Source organism: Callospermophilus lateralis, assembly GCF_048772815.1.
Source record: "Callospermophilus lateralis isolate mCalLat2 chromosome 5 unlocalized genomic scaffold, mCalLat2.hap1 SUPER_5_unloc_1, whole genome shotgun sequence".
In the NCBI taxonomy this organism is placed as follows: domain Eukaryota; kingdom Metazoa; phylum Chordata; class Mammalia; order Rodentia; family Sciuridae; genus Callospermophilus; species Callospermophilus lateralis.
In genome coordinates this window covers 1,253,975-1,276,634 of record NW_027510147.1, presented here as the reverse complement: position 1 = coordinate 1,276,634, position 22,660 = coordinate 1,253,975, and the positions used below count along the sequence as shown (strand labels likewise).

Sequence of the window (22,660 nt, the reverse complement as noted above, 5' to 3'; positions counted from 1 at the left end):
TTGTATGATCTTTTATTGACAAGGGGGACTTTTATAAGGCATCAACTATATTCTGCCATTGAAGGCTGGTTCTGTGTGTGCTAGAAACATCATTGATCTGAAGGCTCACTGAGAGACATCTTTTCTCACCCTGCCATGTGTCTTTCCACAATCCTCCCAGGGTCATGTCTTCACTTTCCTGTGATTCTTATCTATTCTTTTTCTTAGTGACTGAATGTTCTTTTATGTTCTTTGGCCTAAAATAACTTGACTCTATATCTTCAGGTCTCCATTTTTGATTTTCATTCCCATGGTGCCTGCCACAGAAATTGGCAATTTCCAACTTTGGAAAACAATTTTGCTGCTATTGTCTGTGAAATATGAGTCAAGTGATACAGAAATAGCTCCTATGATGTCCCACAGATAGGACAGACTGCATCAAATTCTGTCCTTTCCCTCCATCCCAAGGGAGAAAAACTGAGAACATGACAACTTCATCCTGTATGTCATGATGTATAAATGTGATAAAGATTTAAAAGAAAAAAAAGAATATGAAAAGACTCTACAAATTTCCCTACTAACTGGATGTGAGTTTTTGATGATTGGACATCCAGAGTGTTCATATGGGTCATTGAAGTGTGTCTATAGTTCTTAAGAGTCTATCTTAGCTAATCTATAGATTTTCAATATATCCATGGGTATTGATGGTTTGTTACTGCCTAGCCCACAATCATGCTGACTTCCTATAATTTTAACTAAAGGAGAGTTTTCCTGGTGTTTGTGTTGCCATAAAAGAATACCTAATTTTGTGTAATGTCTAAAGAAAGAAGAAGAGTTGTCTTACCATTTTGATGGCTGGGAAGTGAAAACATCATGGTACCACCACTGAATATGCAAAAACAATGGAGAATCAAAAAGAGAACTGGCCATGTGAGGAAGGGGCACCATGTGAGCCAGGAGGCCTGAGGACAGGGAGGAAGTCCTTGGTCACACTTTACAACAACCAGGACTGACAGGAAAGGATCTAGTCCTATCAGAGCCCCACTAGTCTCTCAGGAGGTGCTGCTCCCATGTGGAATCATTCCAGGCCTCACCACCTCAGGACTGTTCTTGTTACATAATTTTTGTTGGTGCACTAGAGTGGTAAATAATTAGACTCATTGTTACATATTCATACTTGTGCACATATGACAATGTAATTCACCCCCATTGCTCCCCACTTTTCCACTTCCCCTGTCCTCCTCTCTCCACTGGACACTTTCCTATACTCTACTATCTCCCTGTGATTTCCTGAGGTCCAACCCACACATATTTTTGTCCTTTTTAGCTTCCACATCTGAGATAATATATATGACCCTGGACTTTAAGAGTTTGGCTTATTTTGCTCAATCTAATTTTCTCAATCTCCATTCATTTTCCAATAGATGATATAATTTCATGCTTCTTTATGGCTGAGTTAAAAAAAATGTATATTACCACATACTCTGTATCCATTCATCCAAGGACTGACATCTGGGCTGTTTGCATAGTTTGGCTATTGTGAATTGTGCTGCTATGAACATGGGTATGCATCTATCAGTACAGTATGCTGCCTTTAATGCTTTTGGGTAAACACCACCCATACTGTTAAATTGGGGACCATTCTCTAGCACATAAAACCTTAAAGGAAATACTCAAAAGACATTCAAAACAGAACATTATCTGTTTTTAATTATAATATGGAAATTAATGAAAAGTAACAGCAAAGTAGATGATATTTGATATGCACAAGACAAACCCATCATCTTTCGTTAAAAAAATTTAAATTCCACAGAAGAGTTTTACTTATGCATTATTGAATATTAAAGAAGGGTTTTTTTCTGGAATTCATACATATATATTTAAAGGAGCTGAAAGTTCAATTGAGATTGTACCCCTCTCAGTATTTGCCATTAGTAATTCCTGGTGATGTCATCCTCAGGATAAAGAGAGATTTCCATTCCAGTCCTGGGACACTGGGCATGTGGAGGGCAGGCACTTTCTTAAAAGCCAAGGCATACATTGAATTGGGCTCTGTATTCAACCACCTCTTATTTTTGCAGATTAATCTCCAATATGCTGTGTTGTGTTGTGTGTGTGTGTGTGTGTGTGTGTGTGTGTGTCTGTATATGAGTCATTTGTTTGTATATGATAGAATGTTCTACTGACGCTCATGAGTTTCTTCCCTTTATAATTTTATATATTGGATGTCATCTGGTCTCATTTGGTTATAAAGGTTGTATAGTCACATTTAATGTGTAAAGAAAGCTTTAAATTTACTATCATGTGCAAAAACACATCTAGTGCCTGTATTATAAAGGAAAAGCATTTGATGAAGCTCTATCACTGCTGGAATGGAGCTATGAACTTAGGACCTGAGATACTTCTGGTTATCAGTCATCATTTTCAGTTACTGTTACTCCTGTTTACATTTGTTGTTTCACAAATGGATTTTTTCCAATAAAAATATAGTTTACAAAAATGTCTTTGCCTGAATATTTTTGTAGTATTCTTCTATAAATTTTTATCTCTACTCTTTGGTTACATGTTTTTTTCATTTATTTTCTATTAGTCCTATAATTTTCCATTAATCCTTTGTATTTTTGCAAATGTAATATTTAATACAATTGCACATTCTTTAAGTGTATAAAATGCTGTCATTTGAAATGTTTGATTTTTTCATATTTATTTCACTATTTGAAAATATAAACATAAATGTCAAGTGAAATATATAGTTAATGATTGGGCCATATGTGAAAATAGAGCCCTGATCACTCGTGCACAGGAAGCCAACCTGCTGAAGACCAGTCCTGTAGAGGGCAACACACCCTGTAGGTGTGTGGCACAAAGCACAGGGCTTCTGCATCCTCTGCTTGTTGGGACCATGCTTTCTCACAGGAGTGCTCCAGAGGCTCCTATTTTTATTTAGTTTTAATTTTATGCTCAGGAAGATTATAAGGGAAGACATTAGTTAAAATCACACAGAGCTTCCAGAGTAGAATCTGCATAAAACTATTCAATGTGATGGTGGTTTCAGCTGCAGTGTCTGCACAGCAGTAGGTCCTCCATCAGTGATAGTTGAGGGGTGACCAACAGCATTTTCTGGGGGCCCCTTCCCAGCACTTGCATTATTGATATAAGATTTATAGAGACACTGTGCTTGCTCTTTTCTAAACACTGGGTCATGAGCTGGTCCCTTGGTCCTCTGGGTAAAATGAGAGGCCAAAGATAAGTGGTGACACCTATAAAATCAAGTAACCTGCACAGTCTCAAGTCACTGCTTAGAAATTCACTTAGTGGAGATTTGGACAGTCAAGAAGGTCTAGGCCATTTTTTCATATATTTGTATATCATCTTCTGAGAAGTGTCTGTTCAGGTCCTTGGCCCATTCATGGATTGCATTATTTGTTTTATTGGTGCTTAGCTGTTTGAGTTCCTTATATATCCTAGAGATTAGTGCTCTATCTGATGTGTGAGGGGTAAAAATTTGCTCCCAGGATTTAAGCTCTCTGTTCACCTCACAGATTGTTTCTTTTGTTGAGAAGAAACTTTTTAATTTGATTCCATCCCATTTATTGATTCTTGGTTTTAATTCTTGTGCTATAGGTGTCTTAGTAAGGAAGTTGGGGTCTAGTCTCAAATGATGGTGATTAGGATCTACTTTTTCTCCTATTAATTCCTAGGTCCTTGATCCATTTTTGAGTGAAATTTTGTGCATGATGAGAGATAAAGGTTTAATTTCATTTTGTTGCATATGGATTTCCATTTTTCCCCCACCATTTGTTAAAGATGCTATCTTTTCTCCAGTGCATGTTTTTGGCACCTTTGTCTAATATAAAATGATTGTAATTTTTTGGGTTAGTCTCTGTGTCCTCTATTCTGTACCATTGGTGCCAATAGCATGCTGTTTTTGTTACTATTGCTCTATAGTATACTTTAAGGTTTGTTACAGCAATGCCACATGTTTCACTCTTCCTCCCAATGATTGATTTAGCTACTCTGGGTCTCTTATTGTTCCAGATGAATTTCCTTATTGTTTTTTTTTCTATTTCTATGAGGAACGCCATTGAGATTTTTATCAGATTTGCATTAAAGTGGTATAGTGCTTTTGGTAGTAGGGTAATTTTGATAATTTTAATTCTCCCTATCCAAGATCAAGGTAGATATTTCCATCTTCTAAGATCTTCTTTGATTTCTCTCCTTAGGGTTCTGTAGTTTTCATGGTATACATATTTCACTTGTTTTGTTAAGTTGATTCCCAAGTATCTTATTATTTTTTTAGGTTATTGTGAATGTGGTTGTTTTTCTCATTTCCTTCTCAGAGAATTTGTCACTGATAGACAGAAATGCCTTTGATTTATGTTGGTGATTTTATACCCTGCTACATTTCTGAATTTATTTACTAGTTCTAAAAGGTTTCTGGTGGAGCCACATTGATGTTTATAGCAGCAGAATTCACAATAGCTAAACTGTGCCAAACTAGATGCCCTTCAGTGGATGAATGGATAAAAAATGTGGCATATATACACAGTGGAATTTTACTCAGCATTAAAAGAGAATAAAATCATAGCATTTGCAGGTAAATGGATGGTGTTGGATAAGATAATTCTAAGTGAAGTTAGCCAATCTACCACCCCTAAAAAAATACCTAAAGTTTTCTCTGATATAAGGAGGCTGACTCATGGTGGGGTAAGGAGGGAGAGCATTGGAGGAATAGATGAACTCTAGATAGGGAAGAGATGTGGGAGTAAAAGGGATGGGGCAAGGGATTAGCAAGGGTGGTGGAAAATGATGGACATCATTATCCAAAATACATGTATGCAGACTCAAATTTTGTAGCAAAATACTTTATATATAAACAGAGATCTGAAAAATTGTGGTATATATGGGTATTAAGAATTTTAATGTAAAAAAAACCCCAAAAAACAAAGTACATGTATAAAGGCATGAATTGGCGTGAACATAGTCTATATACAAAAATATGAAAAATTGTACTCTATAAGTGTAATTAATAAGAAGCATAATGCATTCCACTTTTGTGTATTTAAAAAAATAAAATCAATAAAACTAAAACCAAACAAACAAAAATAAATTTAAAAAATAGTGCTTTAAAAGAAAAAAGAAAGAATGTGGAGACCAATGCCAAGTGTTGCACCCTCTTGTGTTCACCGTCAGGGTGTGTGCATTCCCGTTGGGAGGGGCAGCTCCTCATGCCTGTCAGTGGGTTGCAAGGGCTTTGGTTGATGCAAGTTTGAGAATATTCCGGGATAGGTCTTCTGCTTTTCTTCAAATTTTCTAGGCAAACCAATTCTAAATCATTTGAATTCAGGATACACATGCACATCATTATTTATAAAATGACAGTGATGCAGAATGTGTATTATGTGATGTTGACATAGTCTGCTTAACAAAATAAACACCACAATGAATTAATTGACAGATATAATTCCTTAATTGCTTAAAATTTGTGTCTAGTAAAAAAGAGAATTAAAACAAATGGCTATCTAAAGATGGAAAATATCTATGTGTTAGCACATTTAAGTTAACCACAAAAGTTATGACTGATTAATGTAGAAATATATGAAGACATTATTTTCACTACTGTGACACTAGCAAGTGTGCATATTCTTCTGTCTGACAATCAATGCAAACTCAGAGTGTTTACACTATCCCTATAGAAGAAAGGTACTTCCTTTTATCTCCTATTCCACACATGATCATTAACCATTTCCTGATTAACTTTGCTTAATTTGTTTTCAAGTCATGTGTGTCTCCATGCCATTTCCCAGATGTGTGCTGTAGGACAGGCTCAGACAGCAAACACCTTTCCCTGACCTTAACAAAACCTTAATACAAAGAGTTTCTTCCCATCCCTCTTAATAGAACTTAATTCACAAAAAGATGACTATCAACTCCTGCCCTCCTTGAAGTCCCAACATGCCTTCATATGACAACACACCTCAGTTTAAACAGAATTTCCAGGAAAGCTTAGCTATGGGAGACATCCCTCAAACTAGCCTATAATTTTTAAATATTTTTGGTTTCTGGAAAACATAAATTTTAGGGATATAATCATATCTAAAATTTTCTCTTTTTCACAATCTCCAAGTTTGCTGTTATTATATTCCTGCTTCGCAGTTCCATAGGACATGAAACTGTAGAATGTTCCTACTGTACATAAGCCTCATATTCACCAGACTATTCATTTTCACAATGAATCTCATTAATGGTAAAATTATTATGTGTTACTTATAATGAAAATGAATTAGAAATACTTAAATGCCGAGGCATCTTTCTATGAACATATTACAGTGTTTTTCTTACATTATTCAGTCTTAGTATGAGAAATGCTAGCAAAAAACATCATCTCAACCTTGCAGCTGAAGAATGGCCTCCATCTGGATATCCCTGAGTGGGTTAATGGAGATACGTGTGGAATATGGCCACAAGAAATGTTACTCAGGGTGAAAAATGGTGAAATGCTTTCGCTTGAAGCTTGACACAGATTGGTGGAAGGGGGGTCTTGTGTGGGATAAAGTGGACACAGAAAGCAGACACCACACACTCTAACTCATTTTGAAAGCTGAAAAGCAGATCTGAGGGAAGAAGAGAATGGGATGGTGTTACTAAAGACATGGAAGGCCTGGGAAAGGAGGACAGAAAGAAGTATCAGGGTGGCCACCCAGCTAGTGAGAGGAGGAGACTGGGCACTGGTTCTGCTGTAGGGCTGTGGGAAGGAAGCTACTGGAGAGAGCAGGTGGGGCGAGGTGTTAGAAGGGACTGGAGAAGAGGAGGATGACATGGCCAGTACACAGGAAGGCTAAGGTCTAAGGAGGTTGCTCAGCTTTGATCATCACACGTTTGACAGGGGTATCACGTTAACATGGTGTTCTAACACATACAGTCACTACATCTCAACTAAAAAATAAAAATCAAAATGAGTCAAAATTAGATTGGAAGTTAAAAGCATTTATCTATTTCATTTTCTTAGATCAACATATTCACTGCAATCTTTATATGCTAGACATTGTATACGTAGTTCAATTATAGCATGCATGAATATTAAAAATTATTTATAAAAAGTAAAATGAAATTCCAGTCATTTAAGAGAAATTTTTGCAACATGGGAAAAGATGTTAGTATAACAAATCAAAAGATCAAGTGTCTATTTTTTCATCTGACTGTTCATGAGTAGACTTCAAATTAACATGATAGTCTACATCAAAGTCAGTGTTGAGCTGCATGCAAAATCAAAGTTTCATATTGGTGTCATGAAATGGATTGCTTCAAAATGAATTATCATGCAAATGTGTTATAAATGCAATTTATTATAGATTATTTGGAGGAAATCTTTCAGATTTTTAGAGACAGAAGATAGAAAGAAGATGGACCACACATCATGAGGCCAGCTGCTGGCCAGGATATGCCACACTGATGGTGCCAATGGGTGCCACCAGAAGTTGACACTACAGAGGAAATGATTAGTAAGGAGAAAGCATATTTTCCTCAACTTTAGTTCTTTCTTCATATTCTTTAAAATATCTAAAGTCTATATTGATCAATAGAGTTACTCTTGTATACAACTACAATTTTGAAAAATTTCTCCTTGTAAAATATTGGAGATAAAAAGCAGATGCTATATATTAAATTTATCTTCCTAAACTTAAGCAATTCAAACATTATCTTTATTTATGATGCAGATTTAAAGACAATGAAGTTCTCAACCTATATTTACCTTTCTTTCTGCACCAGGGATATATGTGACTGATAAGAGTGGTTAAAAGATATCACACCACCCCAAGCTAGAGTGAATGAAATAAAATTTTATTTCAAATGTGCTATCAATTTTGCAATTATTATTTCTGTGTGTATGTTTGCACATGCGCATGTGAATTCTATGTATCAGACAATGACAATGACAATTTCTCTTCTTCCTATCCTATTGAATGCACGCTCTTGCTCTATCTCACCTTCTTGTCCTGAAGTCTCTGTTGCTGAGTAGAAGTTTCAGGAATAAGCTTTCATGCCTGTTTCATAACTTCTATTTTTATTAGATAAAAATACCCCAAGTGGAAGTGACTACAATTCTGTAAGGCCCAGTAAGTAAAAGCCAGAATGGAGTGTGACTGCTGAAATAACACATGGGCCTTCTGTAGATTTTAGCTACTTCTCCAGATTTTCAAAAAAATGGGCCTTAGAGAGACACTCTGGATATCAGAGTACAAAATTCAAATCTTCCATCTGAGAAACTCACAGTAAACTCATTAGTTGTGGTTTTATGCTTCTCTTTAGTTCGGTTTGCTGATATTTCTACTTGAAATCTCTCCATATAGTAAAACACCAGTTTTGAGAAGTGAGGCTCACACTGTGCAATTACACCATTATCAAGAGGTATTTTACCAAAAATAAATTATTTGCATTTTCACAGGGACTGGTATGTGGTCCAAGCCACTGAGCAAATGTTGCTTTCTGCTCTTAGACCAGGCATGGTAGTTCTCAGGGATTGCTTCTTACATTCAAATCAACACTTAAAACATCCAGGACTGATACTGTTCTTGCATTTTCCACTGTAATCGTAAGAGGTGTGACTAAGGGAGGAGAAAAGCTCACTTCCAGTTTAAAAATCAACAATTTGTCTTCTGAAAGGAAGTTCTGCACCCCATCTTTTATCCTAGAACCTATACAATTCCAAGTTTAAATAAGGCGTGCTAAATTGGGAAAAAGTGCTACTGATGCCCCCAAAAACCATAAAATGTTCACTCTGATGAGTAGACTGAGCTGGACACATGTTAGTTTGACAGAGCAAATGTGGACATGACACAGGATTCCTAAGATGGAAGAACATCCTGTCTTACTGGGAATCTTATGTTCTACAGAAGTCTGTGGCCTTTCAAGCCCTTGCATTGGGACCAGTATCTTGAAATTAAAGTAAAAGCAATTTTCCTCATAGGAAATCCACTTTGGTTGGTAAATTAGAAAGGAAACTTTCTGTCTTTGACTTGAGCATGATTGGCTGCTGGACCAGGTGCAGATGCACCACAGACTCTGATTCAACTTCTCTGCTGTTGGTGTGTATCTCTGATTTTTGAAATGTTGAACAACTATTTCAACAGAAGTTTGCATCCATAAAATTACAAAAATTAGAAGAACATCTAAAACTTTGAATTGATCTTGATGTAGATATCGATCTGCCCAGATGATTCAGCCAACACCGGTGCACATCTGAATTGGTCACTTCCATCCCTGGGCATATTCCACACTCCAGCTTTGCATCACCAGATACACTAACAAACCGAGGGGTCCTGTAGGTACTTATTGAGAAAGCAGAATCAAGGGCCTGGGGCTGGGGCTGGGCTCAGTGGTAGAGCACTCACCTAGCATGAGCGAGGCCCTGGGTTTAATCCTTAGCACCACATAAAAATAATATAAAGGTGTTGTGTCCACCGAAAACTAAAAAATAAATATTAAAAATTTCTCTCTGTCTCCCTCTCTTTTAAATAAAGAAGTAGGAAATTGATAATGAATCAGTAAGCTCCCATATTTATTTAATGCATTGTGATGCAAGGCTATTGGCAGTGAAATAAATGAATTTTAAAGGAGGTGCACTGAGAAATGTTATGCTTTTGTTTTTGATTCAATGACCATCTATATGAGAGAGAAATGATTTTTTAAAAAATTAATTTAAAAGTGAAAATCTTTTCATTAACATTGATTATTTTCATATCGGATTTAACGTAGATATTAAATGAAGCAATAAGGTATAAGCTGTTTAATATACCTGAGACAACTCTGATACAGATTTAGATATGTACACACAAATGTTTTATTCAGTTAAAATTCACGACTAGGTTGAAATATGATGTGCAGATACTGAAATTGGAATTCATGTTTCATGTCATGGCCTCTTTTCAGAACATTAGACTGAATTTCAGAACAAAATAATATTTCATATTTTTATCTTCTTTAATGTATTCTTAATAATTTGGTAATCCCAGAGAAGAACAACAGAAAATATATTAAAACAATCCTTTATTTTATATGTGAAAGAAATACCTTAATAATTAGCTGCTGCTATTATATATTTTTAACTGGTGTTCTCTTTTTTCCCCCTTGAGGAAGTTATCTTCAGGGGTTTGCATAATTTGACATCAGATATGGAATTCCATATAGTCTTTGTACCAATATTTAGTTACTTGCATCTCCTTTGCAACCAGCTTTTTTGATATAAAACATCTTAGAACACAAGTTAAACATCCAATGACTTTCACCAAGATGGATGTCTCTCAATAGGACTGGTGTATGCTATTTAATTTTTTCTAAGTTTATACATTAAAGGTAAACTTAATTTGCTTTTCACTTCAACTCATGTAAGAATTTGAATGCCACGCATTAGGATTCAGTAGGGTCTAGTTGTAGAGGAAATGCGTGTAAAGGTGGAAGTCGCAGAATTCATCTGTGGTGCTCTGAAGGCCCTTCAGCTCTAGCACGGATCACTGGAGCAGTGATACCCAGTCTTTTTGGTCACAGTGGATGGAGCCTGTGTTCTGGTTGGATCACGTGACAGCAAGGCAAGTCTTCCTGCTGATTGTCTGTGGTGCTCATTGGTTCCTGCTACAAGTATTCCCTTGCCTGCAAATTTTAAGAGATGCTTTTATTCATTAATCACATATATTTAGACTTTTGTATTTTCTTAGGTAATACATATATTTATATTTTTGTCCACTATTTTCTTATTAGTGAAGTTAGTGTTAGTGTTCTCAGAATCTGGAGTTTGATGAATTGCCTGCAATATGCATGAACTCTTTTTTTCTTATTTTGTTATATTAAAATTTCTAGATATGTTGACACTGAGTATATGTCAGTTGCAATTAATAACTAGCAAAATACATTCCAGTTAGGCCACTAAAATATTTCAAAAGAAATAACCTGTGTGAGAAAATAAAAGACTGCAAAAAGGCATTAGAAGACAAGTACAGATACAGGCTTACATTACATACTATACAAAGTTGACAGTTGACATAGGGGAGACACTTAGATCAGATAATTAGTGTCTGTCATTTCATTTTTTTCAGACATGATAGATGTCCTAAATATTACAGAATTAAGTTACAAGGGGGAGGCAACCATTTGAATGCTCATGCAACTTAGCCCCAAGTTTGGTCCCCATCTCTGAGACAATCATGGACATAAAAAAGACTGGCAGCCACCATGGCCTAGGAAGGGAATTTGGCTTCCCAGGGCATGGATTTGACTGTCAGGACACAGGGGTTGGTAACCATGGCCCTCTTTTTACTACATGGAAAAGGACTTTCCTCTTTTTCTAAGTTCCAGAAGGAAAGAAATGTTACTATGATTCCTTCTACACTTTTGGTTATAACTTCTTCTTCTTTTTTTTTTTTTTTTTACAAAAAACATTGGCTTTAATATAAGGTACACTGACACAGCCCTGGATATAAGGTGGAAAAAAATCCAAGCTTTACTACTGATCACTTTTAGGAAAACTTGCAGATTGCTACTCAGAAATAGCAGAAAAAATTAGATTTTAAGAACATTTTATAAATGGAAATTTAGATATGGGATATAGAAACAGAAAAATAAGTTAGGTCTCTGATCTAACATCCTCAGAATTATGTTAAGGCTTTCTGCTTCTTTATCAATGAGTTATTTTCCATGACCCAGTAGCTAGACAAGTTGCGGGGTTACCTTTGCTCTTGTTACCATAGAGAGCCAAAATAATACATTAATAATTAAACACCTGGAACCAATGTCCTTAATGTGATTCACAGATACATTAAAAAGTCAAACCAAAGTTTTCTACTATCTTAGTAAAAAAATGAGCTGAAACTTACTCTAAGCTAATAAATACCATTGTTCACTAAAAAGAAGAGTCATTAAATATACCTAGTTAACACAAAAAAAGCTTTTTGGCATATAAGCTTAATTATAATGAAAAAAATCATTTCTTATTCTACCCTAAGATCCCAAAGAATAGCCACACATTCCTTAATTTGTCCTGAATTAAAAAACAAACCATGGCTTGGGGGTGTAGCTCAGCAGCAGAATGCATGCTCAGCCCAAGTGCCCAAAGTTCAATCCCTACCACCAAACCAAACCAAAACAAAAAAATAAAATATATATAGTACTTCACTTTGGCTTCTGATTTTCTTAAATAATTCCTGGTTCCTGGTATAGTTTCTGAAGTGTAGCAGGTACTCAATATGTTTTATTGAATTAAATATTAAATTCAGGAGAGCTATTTCTACACAAAGTGAGTAGTCTATAATAAGTCAATGAAATAAAAAATATACCAATCACATGAAACGAAAGATAAATAAAAACCCTGTTACTTCTTTGGTAATAGAATTCTCATAACTTAGCTGGGCAAGTGGTGCATGCCTGTAATTCCACAACTTGGGAGGCTGAGGCAGGAGGATCATAAATTCAAACCCAGTCTCAGCAACTTAGTGAGGCCCTAAGCAACTCATTGAAATCCTATCTCTACTAAACTATAAAAAAAGGCTGGGGATGTGGCTCGGTGGGTAAGCATCACTGGGTTTAATCTCTGATACAAATGTGTGTGTGTGTGTGTGTGTGTGTGTGTGTGTGTATGTGTGTGTGTGTATTTTTTTTTTACCTCATAATTTGTTCAGAAAAACCAACCTCAATATTCCACCCTTTATGAAGGTTTATTACGGAAGTAGTGATATACTTAGGGGTGGCTATTAAGGTGTTCTTACCACTAGATAGTGGAAAAGTAACAAAAGGCTATCTATTGGACTGGGGGTGTGGTCCTGAGTTACAGCAACTGCCTAGTGTAATATACTGGGTCCTGGGTTCAATCCTCAGCACTGCCAAAGAAAATATACATGAAAAACAAATAAACAAAATATCTGCACCTTATATAAACATTAAATTATTCTAATTCAGTCTTTCTATTTAATTACATTGGAGAATACAGTAAGTGAATAAATAAAACAAAAACAAGACAGAAAAAATACAAAACCAGCAATTTAGATGAAAGACAATTTTAGGAGTACTGGTCAACCAATAACATTTTGGTTTACTTCACATAAATGGGAAACACTTTCAGTTATATCTGGCCAGAGGAGAAAAATCTTGTCCCAAACTTCAATTTCTGAGTTGAATATATGACTGAAATGCTGTTTATGAAGAATGAATTAAACTTAATAGGAACACACATTGCCAAAACTAGCACAAGTGACAAAAACTTTCAATATTTAACAAAATAAGTCTAAAGTAAAATGCAATTTCATTGATGGCAATTTAATAATTAAATAACCTATATATAACAAACTAAACTTTAGTAAATTAAAGGAATGACTTTTTTTTAATCACACTTTTTTTTTATAAGCATGTGCAGTCTAAGAAAGTTCTTTTGGTTTTTGTTTTGTTTTTGGCAACACTAGTAATTGAACTCACAGCCTCACACATGCTAAGCAAGCACTCTACCACTGAACTACAGCCTTTTATTTTAATTTTACACAAGGTCACCTTGGTAAATTGCCCAGGATAGCCTCAAACTTGCAATCCTCCTACCTCAGCCTCTTGAGTAGCTGGGACTAGAGTTAATATTAGAAAACAGCTATTATTAGATACCCACCAACAGATGAATGGATGAAGAAACTGTGGCATATATACACATTGGAATATTACTCAGCCATAAAGAAGAATGACTTTATGATATACACCAGTAAATGAATGGATCTGGAGACTATCATCTAAGTGAAATAAGCCAATTCCCATAAAACCAAAGGTTGAATGTTCTCTTTAATATGTGGATGCTAACCCACAACAAGGGTTGGAGGGAATAGAAGCTTAGCAGATTAGACAAAGGGGAATGTAGGGAAAGGAAGGGGGATAGGAATAGGAAAGACAGTGGAATGAATCTGACATAACTCTCCTATGTACATGTATGAATATACCACAGTGAATCTTACCTATACATCCACAAGACTGGGATCCTAATTAGAATAAGATATATTCCATATTTGTATAAATATATCAAAATAGATTCTATTGTCCTGTCTAACTAAAAAAGAATTTTAAAAGTGCCAAATAAAAGTTTAAAAAAACCCCAGCTATTATTAACTTTTTACAAATGAAATATCAACATGGTTTCATAAATGGATTGTGAAATAAAGATTATTTCTAAAAATACCTCCATGCTCTCATTCTGACAGAGTAACAATAGCAGTAAAGAATCAAGAGACTGTATGGTTTTTAAAGCATGAAAAAAAACACCACTTGGCAGATCTTCTATGACTAGATGTTTTTTTAATTTTAGTTTCTTAATTTTAGGGTTTTGGAAAAAGCAAAATCAAAAGACTACACCTAAGTAAAAAGCAGAAATTATCCTTTTAGAAAAATTAGTTTTAAGCAGGGAGATTCAAACTTTATTGCAAGGTACAGGTAAAAGCTTTTGTTCAACTTGCCACAGTATTAAAAATGAGAATGGTTTTAACAAGATAAGAAAACATTACCTCCCAACCAAATAAAGTTCATTAAGGACCACAGCTATAACTAATAAAAACTGATAAAACACAACAGAATGCCTTTCAGTGTCTTTCTGCCTACAACTGAAGGATCTGCCACCCAGCGACCTTCCCTGTTAGGAAGTAAAAGATTTTCCAAAACAGAACTCAGAACATTCTGTGCATATGTAATTATATTAGACTAAACTATTCAGGGATCCACCAAAATTCAGTACCTTAGCCATGCTGGGGGGTCACTAATGAGGGGGAAAAAAAGGAGGGTACTACTTCCAAAATAAGCCCAGCAAGACATTTTTCAACATGATAAAGAGTCAGAACGTAAGCACAGTGATATTTAATTAATACAGGTTCTTTTCTGTAGGCTTACCTAATAAAATAGAAATATAGTCAAACTTACAAACTAAAGCACACCATAAAATCTTAGCATTTCCAAGTTTCTAAAGTAAAGTGCATACAGTTCAACTCTAATAATACCCTTAGGCTATGAAATTTAGCAAGTACCTGAGGTGGCATTGACTTTTCACCATTCTTTGAATCCTCCCTTACTGAATGATCTGACAGTTTCTGCAAGTATTCATTTACTGCCTGGGTGTCAGGGTATGATGGTATGTTTCTGGCAGAAGAAATTTCAGTTGTTCCCTCAGTGTTTTGTTGGGAGGAAGTAGTATCACCACTTGTGGTGGGGGCGCTTTCAATGTTCAATTTGGTGGCAAGCGGCAGTCCAGCTTCTACAGGCGTGTTCTCAAACACTTCTCCCTGACTGTCAAGGGTCTCAGCAGAGGGGCTGATGGCAGAGCTGGCGTGGTTTTCTGCCTGGGATTCTGACAGTGTCAAACCTAAAGGGCAACAGTGACTGTCTGAGATAATCACATGGTCCTCTTTGTCAGTCATGGTAATGAGGAGCTGGCTGCACTGGGTGCATCTCTCGGGGACTGGCTTCAGGTCCTGGGAAGGGAGGCACTGCACAAGTGCCAGGCTGTGGAAAGCACCACAGGCGACTTGTAGCACTACGCACCCAGCAAGGTGTTCCACCTTTTGTGGCTTTGTCACTGGGAAGGTAGTGGTGATGAGACCCAACTGACAACCGGTACCCCATGCCCAAATCTCTCTGCTGATTGACAATGCCAGAGTGTGCTCCTCGCCACATGCCAACTGCAAAATCCTGACTGCCAACAAAGGGCTGGTTTCAGAATCAGAAATGCTGACAGGATTCGGTTCTGGCACGTACTGCTGGTTAGCTACTGCACACTGACCCGCAGAATTCTCTCCCCACATGTACACTACGCCACTTTCTGTCCCTGCTCCGCTGTGGAAGCTCCCTGTTGCCACAGTAACAACATGTTGCCCAACCAGGGCATTTTCTAGAATGGGACTATCTGGACAAATTTCTGCTGATTCACTTCTCCAAGGAAGAGTCCCAAAGCTGTAGACCTCACCATCTTCAGTCAAAAGAACTCCATGTTTCACTCCAAGGGCTTCTTGAAGAACAGTCTTTCCTCCCCAGCCTGGCAATCTCTCTGGTATGATAGAAAAGGATCCCGCCTGCCAGACATGGACCAGGCCTCTTTCTTTGGATCCTTCTGCTTCTGTTGAACTTCTCTTCTTTGAGTCCATCGGTCAGTGGGAGCACTCCATCACCAAACCATTCCCTCTTCAGAAAGAGTATATCAAGACCTGACGCTCCACCGGCAGCACAGCGATCAGCATCCGGCACAAGTCCAGCAGCCCCGCGGGTCTGAAAGATCAGCTGGTTATAACTTCTTTAGGATTTGATTTTTGTGTATTTTCAATGTATTTATATTGACACAATTATGTACCAGAGACCTTCCATATTTATTTCATACATCACTAAGATGAGATCACTAAATATGTTCAAATGATTTCAGGATGTTCTCATGATTAATTTGTAAGGTTTTCATCTGTGAGTTTACTTGATAGAAGTACTATAAAGTATTTGATGACTCATTAACAAATATAATCTCAAATGTTTATAGCAAAAAACTTGAATTATACCCATTCATTGAAGATGCATTTGTTAACATTATACATTTTATGAAGAATAAATAGAAATGATGGCATAAATTAAAATAAAAATTATTTTATAAGTTGAGGTACCCAGGACCCAGTAAGGTGACTTTAGAGAAAGCAGTATGACTTCCAAAGCCCAGCTATGAAAAGCATGATCTCTAATTAAGATTGTCACACAGGGAAGGCTGAAATGCATCTTTATCATTTCCCTGAGAACAACTGTGTTCCCATTACTCTCCTCACAGCATCCTTTACCTGCTGGTTCCTGAGACTGTAGATGAGAGGATTCAGGAAGGGAGGAACCATGGTATAAAAGGCAGAGAGAACCATGTTCTGGAGGGTGTCAGAGGTTGCTGAGGACCTCAGGTATACATCTGCACCAGAACTGAAGAAGACGGACACCACGAGGATGTGAGGGGTGCAGGTGGAGAAGGCCTTCCTTGGGGCTCTGGTGGGAAATTTCAGCACAGCAGAAAATATGCGAAAATATGACATGGCAATAAGAGTAAAGCAGCCACCACCAATTGCCACAGCAGAGACAAAAAAAAGGACCATGTTGCTGGTGGTGTCAGAGCAAGACAGCCTCAGCAGAGAGGGGACATCACAGAAGAACTGATGGACCACGTTTGAGTGACAGAAGGACAGCCAGAATGTGTTTCCAGTGTGTACACCTGCATACAGCAGACCACTGACCAGGGTGGCCAGGGTCATGCGGACACAAATCTGAGGGTTCATGATGAGCGGGTACTGGAGGGGCTGGCAGATGGCCACATAGCGGTCCCAGGCCATCATGGTGAGAAACAGAAGTTCAACACATGCACAGAAAATGACCAGGAAAACCTGTGTTGCACAGCCAGCCACTGAAATGGCCTGGTTGCCAGTGAGAGAGTTGACACAGGCATTGGGGACAGTGGTGGAAATGAAGCACATGTCCAAGATGGACAGGTTCCTGATGAAGAAGTACATGGGTGTGTGCAGGTTCTGGTCAGCAGTGGTGACAGTGACGATGAGAAGGTTCCCTAACAAGGTACCCAGGTAGGTCATTGGGAATAGTGTGAAATAGAGGAAACTCAGATCCCCGCCATCAGGAGAGCCCAAGAGGAGAAATTCAGTTACCATGGTGGCATTAGCCATTTGCTGGAAATTCTGGTTTTCTGGGAAGATAAAGAGATAAAGTGAAAAAAAAACAGAATTAATGCAATTACTTTATATATTCATATATACCATGTTTTCTTGTATTTTGCAGTGGTTTTCCCTTCAGAGGAATGTCACTCTTGTTTTTCTGATATGTTTACTTTTTTTGAGCAGAGTGCACCTCCCAGTGCATGTGTGGAGGTCTGCAGCCCAGGGTCTGGGCCTTACCTGCAGGGTTTGTCCTCAACTCCTCATCAGGCCTCCCCTGGCCTACTGAGACTCCATGCAGAGCATGTGACAATGTTTTTCTTTTTTTAATGATCTAAAATATAGTTACCTTTATTCTCTTCCATGAATACAATTTATTAAAAGCATAATTAATAATTCCTATTGTCATTAATTTTCTAATATTTGTTGTGTTATCTCTCGAGATTTACAACTTACTAATTTTTTTTAAGAGAGAGAGAGAGAGAATTTTTTTAATATTTATTTTTTCATTTTGGTGTACACAACATCTTTATTTTATTTGTATGTGGTGCTGATGATCAAACCAGGCACCCTGCGCATGCCAAGCGAGCGTGCTACCACTTGAGCTACATCCCCAGCCCAATTTTCTAATATTTTTCAAAGGAAACACTTCATTATATAGGAGTATTTATCTCCATGAACATGAAAAAAATTTATTCATAAAAAAAGTATTTCAGGTATTCAAACTTTTCTATTCCAGGGCTGCAGGTTCAGTGCTGTGGTAAACTGAGGGGATCTGATGGCACCTGGACTCTCTTGAAGTCCCCCACTCTCCCTGGTGCTACCCAGGGTGGGGTGGTACTATATGCAGGCCACACAATCTCAGACAGGGATCTGGTCCTGTTCCCACCGGGGCTTTCTTTTTCTCTCCAACACATCAGTGTGAGGTGTTTAAAGCTCCAGATTCCACCCCAGTGATATTCTCCTAAACTTTTTTTTTCCTTTTTTTTACCTCAATGTGTTTTTACTCTGTGTTCAGCACCATGAAGTTGAAGATTCCTTTGTCTATACAATAATTTGTCATTTTCTTGTTGACACCTTCCATTTTAATCCTTTCCTCCAAATGTCATGATTTTACAAAGTGATACTGACTGTATACCCTAAAAGGAAGATTTTACTCATATTTGTAGCACTTCTGAAGTAGCTCAGACTGGTTCAATCCCAAATCACCAAAATTGTCATTTCTTAAGCTCTCTGAAAATCTGGATCCACCTCAGCACCTTGCAAGGTTAACCACACTCACCCTTAGAAGAGCAATCTTCCTCATGAGTTTGTCTGGTCCTTACTTAAAATTTGTGTCCCCCAGGATCAGGGTTGTGCGCCCAGACACAGGTAGGTTGGTGTTAATTTCATAGTTAATTTCAAGGACCCCTACTCAGTCTAACTGCAATCTCTTTCTTCTCCTATTCCCCATTTCTCCCTGACACAAATCTAAATCCCATGCCTCAGTGACCCCCTTTTTCACAGTATGCCCTATAACTTGCTGACAGAGGCCCTTTTCTACTGTGACATAATTATAGCATTTTCCTCCTTACTATGTACTGAGCTTTAAAGGAGGCTCAAATGTAATTTTTCCTCAGAAACCCACTTTGTAGCTACAAATTATTCTTCTATTTCTCTCTAGCATTAGAAATCGACATGTTAGGGCTGAGGTTGTGGATCAGCGGAAGAGCACTCATCTAGCATGTGTGAGGTGCTGGGTTCAATACTTACCACCGCATGGAAGGAAGAAAGAAAGGAAGAAAGAAAGGAAGAAAGAATAAAAGAAAGAAAGAAGATATTCTGTCCAACTAAAAATAAATAGTTAAAAAAAAAAGAAATCAACATGTTATTCTACCTTTCAGGAAATCAATATGTATTTATTTGCTCTTGCAAATTCCTTGATTTTTGACCATGTATTCCTTCATGTTTTTATTCTGTTAGTAGGAAGTGCATGACTTCATGTGTAGTAGTTAGTAAAAAATGCAATGTATCATAATTGACTAACTACTAACATGAAATAAGTTTTTATTTGACTTATTTACAAATGAGTAACTCCTAAATTGGTGAAGCCCTCTCTTCACATCTATAAGAAATACAGTGTACCTTCTTTTGCCATAACTCACCCTTGCCTGTGGGCATAAAGAAAAATATTTTCAAATTAGGTAATCTTTCCACAAATATTTACTAATGATTCATAACATTGCAAAATCTGCTCCAGATACTGGGTTTTACTAAAAGAAGTAAATTATCATCTTTAAAACATAATTTGAGTACTGTGAAGGAAAAATAAAATGGTACATATGTAAAAATTCAAATAAACATGAAAAATTCTGAAAGTATGTATGATGAGACTAATCAGGTTTTTTTATGGAAATCTGCCAGGTTTTTCACCTTTTATCCTGGATTCTGGGATCTTCAGGAGTTTTGGTTGATCATCCCAGAACATCCTGTCACATACAGATGGGACATAAACATGGGTTTAAATCTAGAAGTTGCACAGAACTATGGAGACATTTTCTTTCTTTTTAAAAATGTTTTAATTTTTTTTTGTGTGTGGTGCTGAGTGTTGAACCCAGAGTCTGGTGCATGCTAGGCCAGCACTCCATCAACCGTGATATGTCCCTAGTGTTCTTTCTTTATTATTGTTTTTAACACTAAATCACCTCCTGCTTGTTTTCTCCAATAGAACTTAGAAAATTCTCCACAACTATTTTAAATTATAGGAACTTACTTCATGTCCTCTTTTCCTTGTGTGATTAGGTATAGTTTGGTAAATTCTTCTCATTTCAACTTTCTTTTTCATATGCCAGTCAATATCAGGAAACTTCCAATTATGGAGAACTGATGCAAAGTCATGTATAAATACAATAAAATAAAGGTACAAAGCACCACCTATTTTTTACATAGAGCCTGAGACAATTTCAGTGGATTCTAAAGATATGGTGACTTTTTGAACCTGGATTTTTAAAATAAAAATATGGCTTCAAATTGCATAGACTCACTTTAAAATTTTAGTATGGTTCAGTATGACTTCCTTATTTAAGGGGCAAAAAATACCTATAGAAAATTCCCTCTTAAAGACAATAAGATGAAGGTATAAATAACAGAAAGGGTTGGTAGAAGTGAGAATCAAGGCAATGTGTGTGAGAAGAACTAGCATGTTTTAACTCCAGGAACATGAAGAGGGACTGCCCAGGTGCTTTCTCTGGAAGTGAAAAGCCAGGAGTTTTTATTTTTTGCATTTCTCTTGATAGTGTTTCAAATAATTAAATATATGATAAATAGATCATTTCAAAACTGCTAAAAATTATTTGGTTTGAAAGATCCAAGAATTAATTATTTCTAAATTACATTTTCATATTAGGAAATTGATTAGTGTCTTTGATAAACCATTGAGGAATGCTGAGGTATATATAATCTGAAAATCACAATATGCTTCCAAAATGTTGCACAACTTAATATTTATATTGATACCACTAGACATGCACATTCTTATAGTCATACTTAATATATAATCAGTAAACTATATTAAGAATACAATTGAAAATTTGGGCACAGTGACACATGCTTGTAATCCAGCAGCTCAGGAGGCTGAGAGAGGAGGATGGTAAACTCAAAGCTAGCCTCCTAACTTGTCAAGACTGTGTCTCAGAATAAATAATCAAAAGTGCTGGGATGTTGCTCAGTGGTTAAGTACCCCTGGGTTCAATCCCTAAAACCCAAAAAACAAATGTAACAAACTGAATAAGTGAAAAAATGTATTTGTGATCAAAAGAAAGGGGTGAGATTAATGTTTAAAATATTCCAATGAAAATTGCATTATACATTAAATATCTTATTTCCCACAGTTATTGACATATGTGCATGTTTATCAGTTGTATAAAAGCATTCCTATCTACCTACGTATCCTATACCATATTTTGCATATTGTTCTTGTTATCTTAATGTGAATGTGTTTGTTTTTCTCTGAAATTTTGTGAACTTTGCAAGTATACTATAAGTAATAGTAATCTGAAGAAAAGAATTTCAAACCATCCAGAATCAGATGAAGAATTTTCACACACTATATTAGCATATACAGTTAAGATGTCCCCAAGGTCCCTGTGTTCCTATTGGAGCAGTGGCAATCACCCAGAACCATAGTGCAGTTTTAAGGACTCTCTGTGTTCTTCTCAGAATTAAGAAATCTTTTCCTGGACTAGCTGACACTTTGGATGACATTATAATTTGCTGAACAGAATAAAAGTGAAGTTCAGATGCATTTAAACTCTAACTGCTTATTACTCACTCCTGAGTGTCACTTGTTGTCAACATGGAACAGAACCGTGTCTCCCTTTGCTTCTCCCATCAATGGTGTCTGCAGCCAGGGTGAATCTGTCCAGTCAGCACAGTGCCATGTGGGATGTGCAGAGCTCAGTCACCTCTGCTTTATGTGAATCTGGGGCCTGGCCAGTGGGAGCGAGGCCCCCAGGAGCACAGAGCTCAGCCTGCAGAGACAGTAGGAGGCCTGAGCACACCACCAGGCAACAGCACCTGCAGAGCCCAGGAGAGAGGACCTGGCCATGTGCCAGCATGGACAGCAGAACTGCTCTGGTGCACATTGCTGTAAGTCATTACTGAGAAGTGATTAACACTGAAAAGACTGATGGTTCTCCCTTTGTGTTTTTATCTCTGCCCTCCTCTCCTCATTATGAATTAAGGGTGCTTATATGGAACAGGCAACTTTAAGGCAATTGAGCAACTCTCACTTGTAATTTGGAAACATCTCACAGTATCTGCAGTTCAGCAGAAAAATTTCTTATCATTGACATGAAATTCACATAACACAAAGTCTACCTTTTTGACAGTTCATGCTTATAAATGTAGTGATATTTACTACATTATCAAGTTGTAAAGCATCCAACTACAACTTGTTCCCAGATACTTTTATTACTTCAAATGAACCATCTAATCTGTTACACATGGTCTTTCAGACACTA

At 36.9% G+C, this 22,660-nt stretch overlaps 1 protein-coding gene and 1 pseudogene across 1 annotated transcript; both read right to left on the bottom strand.

Moving 5' to 3' along the window:
• Positions 1–14,930: 14,930 nt before the first annotated feature.
• Positions 14,931–16,214, bottom strand: LOC143400276 (alsin pseudogene; annotated as a pseudogene).
• A 525-nt stretch (positions 16,215–16,739) lies between these two features.
• On the bottom strand, positions 16,740–17,672 carry LOC143400278 (olfactory receptor 14C36-like). The gene has a single exon (XM_076857569.2). It carries the CDS (start codon positions 17,670–17,672, stop codon positions 16,740–16,742), a length of 933 nt encoding a protein of 310 aa, XP_076713684.2.
• Between the last annotated feature and the right edge of the window lie 4,988 nt (positions 17,673–22,660).